This window comes from Uloborus diversus, chromosome 3, assembly GCF_026930045.1.
Source record: "Uloborus diversus isolate 005 chromosome 3, Udiv.v.3.1, whole genome shotgun sequence".
In the NCBI taxonomy this organism is placed as follows: Eukaryota; Metazoa; Arthropoda; class Arachnida; order Araneae; family Uloboridae; genus Uloborus; species Uloborus diversus.
In genome coordinates this window covers 71,352,667-71,365,895 of record NC_072733.1, presented here as the reverse complement: position 1 = coordinate 71,365,895, position 13,229 = coordinate 71,352,667, and the positions used below count along the sequence as shown (strand labels likewise).

At 32.8% G+C, this 13,229-nt stretch overlaps 1 protein-coding gene across 2 annotated transcripts in view; it reads right to left on the bottom strand.

Moving 5' to 3' along the window:
- The window catches only part of LOC129218704 (uncharacterized), a 34,000-nt gene that overhangs the window by 13,704 nt on the left and 7,067 nt on the right, over positions 1-13,229 (bottom strand). The window contains exon 2 of one of the 2 annotated variants that reach the window (XM_054853025.1): positions 6,867-6,994. In XM_054853025.1, coding sequence (XP_054709000.1) covers positions 6,867-6,912 — 46 coding nt within the window. In that variant the 5' untranslated portion in view covers positions 6,913-6,994. The remainder of the gene's footprint in view (positions 1-6,866; positions 6,995-13,229) is intronic. The other variant, XM_054853026.1, reaches the window with a different exon arrangement.

Below are 13,229 nucleotides of genomic sequence, written 5' to 3'. Positions count from 1 at the left end.
TATAAAAGTGCACGGGCTTTATCAAAAAGTGATCTGTTCATACGCTCTGAAATTCCGTTCAATTCGTGAGTATAAGGGGGGCAGGGATCTATCGTAACTCCAAGTTTATTTGCTATCACTTTAAGTTCACCTGAAACATATTCCTGGGCATTATCACAACGAATTTTTCGAACGCTTTCATTCAATTTGAGAAACTTTTTGATTTCCACGGGAACATCACTTTTCTTTTTAAGAAGACGAACTTCACAAAAACGAGAATAATTATCAACTAATGTTAACACATACCTTTCCCCCGCTTGAGTTGGTGGGTTGACCGGACCGCATAGGTCAGAATGGATAGTCATCATGGGAGCTTTTTCTCTTCTTCGGTTTCCTATTCCTATAGGGTTCGCGGACTGCTTCGCTAACACACAGTTTTCACAATATTTTTCGCTTATTGGTAATCCTAGTTTGCTCAGAACATGGTTTCCGGAGTGTCCTAACCTGCGATGCCACAGTTCACCTCCATCTTTTTCTGCAACAAATGAATTTGAAATGAAGGGAACAAAATCACTTGCATATTGACCTTTTGAATTCAGCTTGCACAAAACGAAGTTTGTACTTCCCTTTTCAATGACTGCTTCGTCATTTTTGAAGCTCACAGTGTATACAGCTTTTTGTATCTGTTTCACTGAAATGAGGTTTCCATTTAGTTCTAGAACATATAACACATCTTTCAGTAGGATCTCTTGCACACCGTCACCTAATACACCGCGAATAGTTCCTATTCCTTTTACTTCCAGTTTACTTGTTTTTGCAGCGCATGACTAGGTTCCTGAGGATGGTTTTAACTCCTCAAACCATTCCCGATGTGCACACATATGAGCTGTAGATCCGCTATCCACTATAAATGACCGATGTTCTACTTCGCCAACAACGAAAGTCACTGCAACTGCTCCATCCTTTGATGATGTATTTTTTTCTGTCTGGACTGTGCAATTCCTTTTAAAATGTCCTTTTCTTCCGCACTGGAAGCAAATTATGTTACTTCTACAAAATTTCGCAATGTGCCCTGTTTTGCGACACTTGTTACACACTACCCGATGATTTGTAGAAAAGGCTGCACCATTCGATGACTCTGTTTTCCACGATTTGGGCTCCGAGACTCGACGATCTCTCATCAGCGCTTCAGCATCCAGAAGACGACCGCAAACAAACTCTAAAGTCAAGTTCTCCGAAGGCTGATTTTCTATTGCAGATTTCGATACGTCATACTCTGCTGGAAGAGACATCAAAAGATAGACAATACTGTCCATGTCACTCATTTTCACGCCACACGATTTTAGTTGGGTAACGAGCCTGTTCACTTCATCAATATGCTCCTGCATGGCTGAGTCGTTTTTCATTTTCAAAGTTGAAAGTCTCTTTCTAACCAATATCTGACTGACCGCTCCTTCTCGAACATAGATCGATTTCAATTTTGCAATTACTTCAGCACAAGTCTTTTCTTCCGAAAGCGAAACTAAAACTTTATCACTAAGAAATGATAACATCAAGGCATAGGCCTTCTTACTCGCTAAAAGTTCATTAGCTTTCGAAGAATTCGCTTCACGTTCCAAATACACCTCTAAATTCTTTGCTGCGAAAACCGCTTCCATTCTCCTGCACCACAGAGAGAAATTCCTTCCGTCAAAAGGCTCAACGGAATATTTTATCGCGTCCCCCATGTTACTCCGCTACTGCAGTGATTTAGTAGCTGGGTGAAACTTAGAACTAACCACGCTCTGCTGTTGAAAGGTTGTGTAAAGCAGAGATTCAGACAGCTGAACATAAACAAATACGTTTAATACGAAACATGGGGACACACATACAGCAAGACATATGGAAAAGTAGTGAAGCCCGATAAACAAGACTGCGGCTCTTTAAATAGAATAGAGGGCAGATTTTCAGTATCCAATGATGTTTCTTAAATAGCAATAAGCTTTCTCCTAAGTCCGATGGTGGATTAAAGAAGAGATTTCGCGAACTCCGTGGAAAGCTGCAAATGTCTCTTCCAATAAGTTATATACACAGTTCTTTCCTTTAAACCAATGGAGAAAGCGATTACATTCAACAGACCTTTGCGAAAGGAGTCAACCACAACTAATTACGTACTAACAGATATAGAGGATATAGTAAAGAACGCAAAATAATTGCCAGTGCCACGGTTCACTCTTAAAGTAAAAAGTATTGGCCTATGTAAATTGGTATGTTTTTCTTGAAAAAACGAACTAAGTTCTACTTTGACCTCCAAAAACTTAAGGAAAAATATTTTTTCGCAAAAATAAAAAAACATGTGTTTAGCAGTTTTAAATAAGGGACATATCTGAAAATTTCAGCAAAATCAAAAGTACCAACTGTCCAGCCTGCCTGATCCTTAAAAAAACTGGCTCTTAATTTTAAATAATGTTCATTACAGTAAAATCCCTCTAATGCGGATACTAATGGGACAAATTGTTTTGTCCACAATAGAGGGGTGTCCACAGGAGAGGGGTTTAATAATGTTATTTGCCTTGGAATCGGGGAATTAAAAATCGTCCGCATAAGAGGGTTGTCCACACTTGAGTTGTGTCCGTTAGGAGGGGTTTTACTCTACATGATATTCATGCTTTGATGCATGATTTTTTAATTTAAAAGTTTCTTATGATTTGCAGCTGCGTGATGGAGGACCGTCAATATTTTTTTCTCTTTTGTGTATATTTTAATGATTAGTTTTTGTTTCTTTTTTTCTTGTATTTTCCAATAAAAATTTTTGTTTTTCATAATATTTCAATACTATCAGTCTTTTGCTCTGTTACATTTTTATGGGAACGATCTAATGAACCAGGATATCGTCCCGCTCTTAAACGCATACAGGGATTTATTTGAGAAGGAGCGGGCAGGCCAAACATGAAGGTAACTTCACAAATTGAAGTTATAAAATTATTCAGAGTTGGTGATTTTGAATTTATTTCTTGGAGGGGGGTGCGTGTTCGACTCCTTAAATACGCATTTGATCCCTCCGAACTCTTTAAGTAACCCGCACCCTTAAATATACCCTTGCCCCCTTCAAACTTTCAAAGTCCTCCCCCCCCCCCCCCCCCGGAGCAAAAGGTCTGGAAGAAATTCTGGTTCCTGTTGACGCAAATTCAGTATTTGGTAAGATGGGAAGCAATTTTTTTTAACTGCATACGATATACCGACAGCCCAGTTATCACATCCAGAGATTGCAGTTTCATCCTTGTTGCGGACATATCAGTCTGGACTCTGGAATCCTTATATATTATTTCTGTAGCCTGTTTTTTGTTTCTACGCCAGATTTTCCTCAATTCTTGATCGATTTCTTTGATTTACACCTTATTTTAAAGCTTATTACGTAGGCTACTGACGAAAAATAGACCCACGGTCTAAAAATTGTTTTTTTTTTCTGTCAAAAAAACCTGTTTCAAGGAAACAGAATGAGGTTATCGGTTAAATTTATAACTTTAACTTGCACTGCGACCGACAGAGCTGAATAGCTCGATTGGCAGAGCGTTCGACTGGTAAACAGGAGAATGAGTGGTCGGGCCCATGTCCGCACAATCTGCATCAAAAAATTAGAGAAACATCGCGCATTACATGACCATTTAATAATAAAGAATATGAGGGAGTAGAATAGATGGGATGGAAGCGCTCCTTGCTGTTATGAAAACTTCACGCAAGGTGGAGCTAAATTGATTCTTAACTGTAAGGCTTTTTTTTTTTTTTTTTTTTAAGCTTTGGCTCCGGTACGAAAATTAAAGCATAATGTAAGCGAAAATACAGTGGCTCCCAAAAGTGTTCGTACACCTACGACTTCCAATGAAATAGGCCCCATGCATTGGTTAGAATTAATGTTTCGGAATAAGTATTTGATTACAAGATCTATGATCTATTTTTAACAAAACTACACTAAAATTTTTAATAAAACATTAAAACTTATTTTTTTTTAAATCAAAAACCAAAAAGTGCCGGAAATTTTATCTCACAAAAGTCTTCGTACACTTTGAAAAAATGTCAAAACATTAGTAAATAATCTAACTTTTTACAAAATTATTATTTAGTAGAATATCATACAGTATCAACAACAGCTTTTAAACGTCTGGGAATAGATTTCATTATTTTTTCTTTGTTTTTTTATGCAATTTTTGGGTAAGTGTTCAGCCGCTCTTCGAGTCTTACTGTTTCTAGTTCGCTTTTCGTTTCAATGGTGTATTTTCGTAATCTAGCCGCCAGATAGCTCCAAATATGTTCCATTAAGTTTAAATCTAGAGATTGAGGATATATTTCTAAGTTTAAGGACAATTTTTGAGGTACCGAACGCAAACGTGTACTTCTTATCGTTATATTGATAAAAAAACAAAGTTGTTTCCGATTACCAAATTTTGGGCTAATAGCTTAAAATTGTTTTTTAAAATATTCAAATGAATAGCATAATTCATTATTTCTTCTAAAAATTCTAAATTTCCAAGTCCTGATGCAGTTACGCACCCTCACGCAAGAACACCTTCACCGTCCTGATTAACTGATCCAACTAAGTTCTTAAGATTAAATTCCTCATTTTTTCTTCTATTGACAGATATACAACAATTTAACCCAAAATATTGAATTTATTTTCATCTATAAGTAAGACGTTGTTCCAAAACGTTTTGAGCTTATTTATCATTGATTTTACGACGGAAAGCGTAAGCTTACTGTTTTTCGCACGAACAGGAAAATTTCTGCGTGAAAAGGCCCCCTTTATTCCAGCTAATCAGAGAACTTGGCGAACAATTTTAGGTAAAAATTAAACATTAAATGTTTCATTCAATTCTGCAGAAACTTTTTCAGCACTCAAATGTGTATTTTTCGTAATTTTTTTATCTGTAAACCTCCGATCACGCATTGTTAACTTTGCCAGTTGACCTTTTCTTACCTTGTTTTCGATCCGATTCTTGTCTTTAAATCATTTTATCAAGCACTTCACTATAGAATGGTATAAATTAACTAATTTGGAGACATTGTAAACCAATTTATGTCTACTGTGAGGGTAAAAAATCAAATTTCGAATCGTGTTTGTTGTTTTCTACGCATACCTGCCATTTAAAAATACTAAGCAGAATATTAGGGAATAAATAAACAAAAAATTAAAGGCAAATGACTTAACAGTGTCATTACAATGCAAAAATAATAAAAAAAAAACACATATGATAATTTTAATCATGAATTTATTCGAAAATATTTCGGTGTACGATGACTTTTGTGGCGTATTTTTTCTCTGTCTCTTCGTTTTTTGACAAATTTCAAAAATAAAATCTGGCAATATTTTGAAAAAAACTACTGTGTTTTATTCAGAATGGCATAGGAATGGTGTGAAAAAAAATTGGACTTCATATTCGGATTCAGTTTTGCATTATTTTGGTTTTACTGCAAAATTTCAAGGTGTACGAACACTTTTGGGAGCCACTGTATAAGTATCAGGTTTAAGATTTTAGACTACAATGGAATTGTTTTTTGTTCAGAAAAAAATAATAAATCGTATATTGAAATATAGATTCTTCTAATGAGTTTTTGACTCTTTGTACAAAGGAAAAAATTACTACCTCAATTTGAAGGGTAAAATATATATTTTTTCTTCTTTTTACAAAAAAAAAAAAAAAAAAAAAACAGACTATCACATTTTTACTACATTCGAAAAGCTACGCTTAAAAAAGAACTTAGTTCATATTATTTTGTATTTTAACCGTGCTATTAAATGATGAACACGTGCTGCCATCTAAGCCGTAACGGTTTAAGCAGCCTGCGATAAATAATTGTAAAAAGTTTCAAAAATAAAAACACTTCTCTTCAACATCTTATCTTGTATATAATTTCTGTGGATTATTTTCCTGTCAGTATGCGAGATCTTTCTTATCTCTTGAAGTATATCTCCCCTCATTTTAAAATTTATCAGGCCGGCTAATGACGAAAAATAGACTTACGGTCTGAAAATCAAGTTTTCGGAAACGCCTCTTGCTGCTGCAAAACCTTGATGCAGCCGGTAGTTCTTATGAAATTTTTTAAAGAAAAGTTCTAATACAATTTTCCAATTTTTTGCGTCGCTTTCGGCAAGAAAAAAAAAATTAAAATTAATCTGTGTGTGCGTGTTTTTTTTTTCTTTTTTTTAAATAAAGCTTAAAAGCACTGGACTTAGTTGTTCGGTTAAATTGATGTTTTTCGGTAGAGCGTGCTGCTATAAACTATCTGAACTTCGGGCAAGCTCGGGCTGTCCGACATAATAGCAAATTTACATTAATATTACGCATTACATGTACTCATAACATACAACAAATAACACACGTAATAAAATAAATACAATGGGAATGCTACTTGGTGTTTCGACTCCTTTATGCAGGCTACATTTATCATTCAGATAAGTTGACTGTTTAACGAAGGGTGATTTTCCTTTTTTTTAAAGCTTTGATTCTGTCCAGACCACTAAGCATAATGTAAGCATAAAAAAAAATATTAGATTTACCAAGGGAATCCTTTTTGTGCAGAAAATTATTTTCATTGTATGCTGAAATGTAGATTTTTCTAATCGCATTATTCGACCTTTTGTACAAATGAAAAAATAATACGCGAAATTGAAACTACGAGTTTCACCCAGTAAAACTGTAATTATTTATTCGAATACGATATAAAACATTAAAATTATTATCAACTTCATTAGTAAGAAATCATTTTCTTTTTTTTTTTTTTCAGTTGTTTGTAGAAAATAAAAGCTCATATTCCAATATCATGACAAATTTCTAAATGAAATCAATTTTTTAAAAATGCGCAATAAGAATAAACTTTGATTAATATAATATGATAAGTTTTTTTACACTCACCTACGATCACTAATGTGAACCAGATGAAGCTGCCTATTCCATCCATTTCCAAATGACTGCTGAAAGCAAACTAATCAGTAGTGCGTGTGCTAAGTAAGATCAAAATGCATGGTAAACCAGATTATTACCTGGAAAGGGTTAAAAATTATGTCTCAAAAGCGATTACATTTTAAAAAGAAAAGATTGCAGATATTTCTGAAAGTAAGTGTTGCATAATATTGCCGTATGATTAATAAACTAACAATAAGTATACAATAAAAGGTAGAACTTTTGTACACCAAAATTAGCAAAGCAAAACTTTAAGCAGTTCGATTTCATATTATAAATAGATATGTATTGAAGTACTGCAAAAAGAAAAACTTTTGTCTACCTTAAAAAAGTAAAGAACAATCTTGCTCTAAAGATTTTCAATGTTACTAAATAATTTGCTATATAAGTACATTTTGGAGGAGTAACCAAACTATTTCCGGACGTAGGCTATTCTGTACACAATATGATATCACCGCCACAAAATCAAACATTTATTTTATTCTATAGCACCAAATTTATTTTTAGTTTGATTAATGTAGTTTCAGTAGTTTTTTTAATTTCAAGCAAGCAAGAGAAACCTGCAAATATAAGAGAATGAGTTAGTGGTTCACACGCACAAAAACGGCACACGGGTTTGACAGTAGCATTGAAAGATTTCTGATCATTTGATGATGTAACACTGTAAAAACGATTCAGAAACGTTTTTGGAAAATAATGGGTAGCTAATGTGTCCAATTTCTGCCAGTAACATATCTTGCTAAAACAGGAACGTTTTCTGCTAAAAGAGAGGTAACCTTCCTGAAATTATCCTTGAATCTTTCTGAAGATTTTCGAAATTTCCTCGGTTAAAGCTAGTCTGGAATCTTCAAAGGAAATTAGGGTACGTTTAACGTAATCCCGATAAAATAAGAAAGCTCCAGAAGCACCAATGCATTCATGGCCCAAGCTAAGACAGACTTGCAAGCAAGAATCTAGCATCTGCCTTGCAAAGCTTCAGCTATTCGTTCTCATTGGGAGATTAGTCAATCTGGAAGAAACGTAATTGAACTAAAGCCGATATATTTATTAAACACTTTCACCAATCTTTAAACCGGTAGCTATTTTTTTTAAATTTTTATTTATTTACTTATTTATTTATTTATTTATTTATTTATTTATTTTTTTGGCAACAAAGAAAAGTCTGCACTCGTGCAACTTGTAGCAATTCATGAGACTTTTTAACCGACTTCAAAAAAGGAGGTTATGACTTCGTATTGCGGCTTTTTATGTGTGTTTTCGAATTATTCCAACACTACTGGACCGATTTGAAAGAAAAAAAAATTTTTTTTGGAAGGGTATACTTCCCAGATGGTCCCATTGTAATTTGGTCTGAATCTGATTAGGGGTCTCGGAGAAATCCAAGAAACTTTAAATTTCATACGTCATGGTCACGTGCTGTTGCTGTGATCGGTGTATTTTCACACCTAAGGTTTTGGCTTTCTATTGAACGATATTTATTTCTCGCGGCACATGGATGATTAATTTTCTCAACGCTGCGCCGCATGGTAATTTTTTATTATAGGTGTTACTAATGTATTTATTACTGCGTAGCAAAGCAGTAAATTAAATATATTTTGCTACTTTAATAGTTGAATCAATTACCTTAATATTTTATTTACTAATAAATAACTTTATTTAGGCACTAAAATATAAAGTTCTTTATTTAATATTCCAATTTTTAAACATATTTAGTGTTCAATTGAGGGGGAATTGAATACAGAACACCCCTCCCCCTCGATTTAGTTTATATTCTTTAATAATATACATTATAACTGTGAATGATTTCTGAAGTTTGACCAATATTCTGGATTTACTATTTCACGATGCCGCCAGTTCAATTTGAAATTAGGGTTATATTAATTAGCAGGCTTCAAAAAAAAAAGGAGGAGGTTCTGAACTCGTCGGATTTGTTTTTCCTTTGTACAATGTTCCTTAAATACTCGAAGACACCTGTACCCAGGGGCGTGCACAGGGAGGGGGGAGGGACACTTGTTGGCCCAAGCCCGAGCCTGGAGGGGGCCCAATATTTTTGTAACTAACGGTGAAATATAGGGGGAAACAATATGGAGAGGGGCCCGGAAAAGTCATTTGTGATGGACTCCAAAACTTTTGTGCACACCCCTTCCTGTACCGATAAGGAAAAGTCTTTTTTTATTTGAAACAGCATAGTTCCTCGGCGGTCTAATGTTAATCAAGTTCAGGTTTGATGAAATTGAAGGAACTCTTCAAATATCATACTCACATTTAAATCGATTTGTACTTTATTACCTTTGTATATCGTCTGACTTAGTGAACCGGTTTTTATGCTTTTTTTTTGTTTAATGGTAGTTTTGTTTAGGGGTGGTCTAACTTAGGTTATAAATCTTCGATTTACTCTATTTGTTCTTTAGGGAAAAGTTAAATGTAAAATAATAAACTTCATGCAATTTCCCTCACAAACGATTAAATATAAAACCCATTGATAAACAAAAGTCATAAAACAAAGGTTTATACTTTTTTTTACCTATAGTTAAAGAAAGTACTAAAAATATATATTATTAAGAGTAATGATAATGAAAATTTTGAATTAAGGATTCTCTGAAGCAAACATAAAATTCATTCTAGTGGAATTTTTAATCTTCATCTATAGTGGGGCCATGTGAAGAAACATGCGACTTTTATCACGAGTTACATGACACTAATTGCGAAACATAATTTACAATTTACAATATTACAATTCTAAAATTTACAATTTTACAAATTTAAACTTAAAGCCATTTCGTTTTTTTTTTTTTTTTATTTTTTTAGTGACTCGTGCATTTGCTTTCGGAAAGCAAACTTTGATCAAGTTGAACAAATGATGTAGACATTTTTTTTTTTTTTTTTTGTACATAGTTACGCATTTGAAAAAGCCTTTCTTCACAGTCGTCGGAAGTCTCCGAGATGCTCGTCGTGTTATTTACACCACTAAAGAGCAAAAAATAAATTACTTTTAAATAAAAAAAAACCGCCTTCAAAAAATACCCAGGAACTAAAAAGCAAAAAATAACTGATAACACTTACATTCTATTTCCTACCCAAACATAGAAATGAAATTTATTTTACAATTCCAGTACAAAAATCAACTAAACTAAACACCGAATTATAAAATAAACACAGATTTAAATTACTATACGATGAATTATTTTAAATACCTAACTAATTATATACGATCTCTTAATTTTTAATAACTTTTGAAGTCGGGGCCTCCTATAAACTACTACCTAACGTAACTGAGTAGGTTTAGTTTTAAAGACTAATTTCACGTATAGTTAAATTAGTGTTTAATTCAGGATTCGGTGGGTTGTCAGTTACGTTATGTAGTTGTTTATAGGAGGCCGCGACTTCAAAAGGTTATTAAGAGCCATTATTTTGAAACTCAGACAAAAAACGGAAATTTTGGCAGTGACCATTTTTGATTTTCCTACATTTTTCATGTGTCAAAGTAGGTCATAAGAAGTGAACATTCCGAAATTTTTAGCCTTCCAAAAATTTTCTTTCGCTCGTTAAAAATTCCAAAGTTTTGCAGCGCTTTTTTAGAAAAATTCTATAAGTCGCATTCCAGTGCGCTATAGCTCTTTACAGAAACACCACCTCACGGTTATGTTTATATTTATTGGTTGTACTGTATCTAGTGATGATGACTTCATAGTTATTTTGGTTGGGGATTGTTGCTTTCTTCAGATAAGGGGTCGCAAAGTATGGATTTTATCCGTTTTCGCGCAAGTTTAACCTGCGTTATTTCCCACCAAAATGCCACCCCCCCGGAAAAAATGTGACATATACTGAAAGTTTATACTATGAAGAGAGTAAGTAGCACAAAATTTGTTTGAGGTTTAATTTTTTTTAGGAGAAAAAAATTTCCTGATATTTTTCAAATTTTCAAAAATTGTGCTTTTTTGATCGCAATTAACTCAAAACAGCATCACTAGGAATAAAAACCTTTTATATACTATGGTACCTGGCTATGTGTAAAACATCATGTAAAAGAAAACAGCATGGGATCTCTTCTTGTTTTCTAGAAAATAATTTTTTTTGTAGCTCATTTTATGCGTTTTCTCGTGCGTAAAACGTGTGTCCAGTATGCAGATTAGATCTGGTAAAACTTAAAGGATGTAATAAGAATGTATATATGTATGTATCAAGAAAGAGAAAAAGACTACTTTATTTTTCTGATTTTTACAAATTGATGGTATTTTAATTGCAGGTAAATCAGAAAACGATAAATCGATATCATATATATATATATATATATATATATATATATATATATATATATATATATATATATATATATATATATATATATATATATATATATATATATAAAATTAAGCAAACAGAATTTCTAATATTAAACAAATGTTAAATAATTAATGATGATAAAAAGGAAAATTGCAAACAGCTATTAAATAGGAAAAGATAAAGTATGAATCCAGAGCTCATCAGCCGTGGAGGATTCATTAATTATGGTCAAAAGACCAAAAATTTAACTATGAACTAAAAGAGAATGTTATCATCATTAATTATTTATAATTTGTTTAATATTTGAAATTCTGTTTGCTTAATTTTATATTTACCTGGCTTTTTAGTTTTTCTGTGTTGCGCATCTATGGACTTTTGGTGTGGTCTTTTCAATATTTTACACTTTTATTATATATATTGATTTATCGTTTTATCGTATCAATAACAAAATAATTCTTTCTTATTTATTTATTTATGTCCATAGCAATGGAAGAAATTTCATGAACTATATCTGCTTCACTTTCCTCTAAATGTCTATTTTTTATGTTATCTTCAAATACCTGTAAAAGGCTGTCGGTTCTTGATAAATCGGTATTACTTGCTTTTTTTTTTTTTTTTTTTTGCTTTGTATATCGGCTAAAAGCAGCTTGAATTTGACTTTTTGTCAGATGTTGTTCGGTTGGAATATTTTTTTGTCTTCAATCATCTCTGTTCTCATTGCATGTTCTACTTGGTCGGGCGTCTGATTTCTCCCGGTTTTCTCACCATAAAGGAACTTTTCTTAAAGAAACTCTCTTTGTTTCATTGAAAATCGTGTACTTTTACGAGTTGGGAGAGTCCACCCCTCACATGAGATTGACAAAATGTTTTCTTCTTTGTTTTCTCCTTGTTGACTGGTAGATGCCTGACCAAGACCACAAGAAACAGAACTCTGAATAGGTATTTGAAGATGACATAGAAAATAGACATTTAGAGGAAAGTGAAGCAGATATTATTCATGAAATTTCGTCCACTGTTACGGACATAAATAAAAAAGAATTATTTTGGAATTGATACCATAAATCTCTCTCTCTCTCTCTATATATATATAGATATATATATATATATATATATATATATATATATATATATATATATATATATATATATATCGATTTATCGTTTTCTGATTTACCTGCAATTAAAATACCATCAATTTGTAAAAATCAGAAAAATAAAGTATTGCTAGTCTTTTTCTCTCTCTCTATTCACACATATATACATTCCTACTACATACTTTAAGTTTTAGCAGATCTAATCTGCATACTAGACACACGTCGTTTTACGCACAAGAAAACGCATAAAATGAGCTACAATAAAATTATTTTCTAGAAAACAAGAAGAGATCCCATGCTGTTTTCTTTTTCATGATGTTTTACATATAGCCAGGTACCATAATATATAAAAGGTTTTTTTTCCTAGTGATGCTGTTTTGAGTTAATTGCGATCAAAAAAGCACAATTTTTGAAAATTTGAAAAATATCAGGGCATTTTTCTCCTAAAAAAAATTAAACCTCAAACAAATTTTGTGCTATTTACGCTCTTCATAGTATAAACTTTCAGTATATGTTAAATTTTTTTCGGGGGATGGCTTTTGGGAGGAAATAACGCAGATTAAACTTGCGCGAAAACGGATAAAATCCATACTTTGCGATCCCTTATCTGAAGAAAGCAACAATCCCCAACCAAAATAACTATGAAGTCATCATTACTAGATACAGTACAACCAATAAATATAAACAAAACCGTGGGGTACAGTTTCTATAAAGAGCTAAAGCGCACTGAATTGCGACTTTTAGAATTTTTCTAAAAAAACGCTGCAAAACCTCAAACTTTGGAAATTTTTAACGAGCGAAAAAAAATTTTTGGAAGGATAAAAATTTCAGAATGTTCACTTCTCATGACCTACTTTGACATATAAAAAAATTAGAAAAATCAAAAATGGTCACTGCCACACCTTGTCTGAACTTCAAAATAATGGCTCTTAAAAAT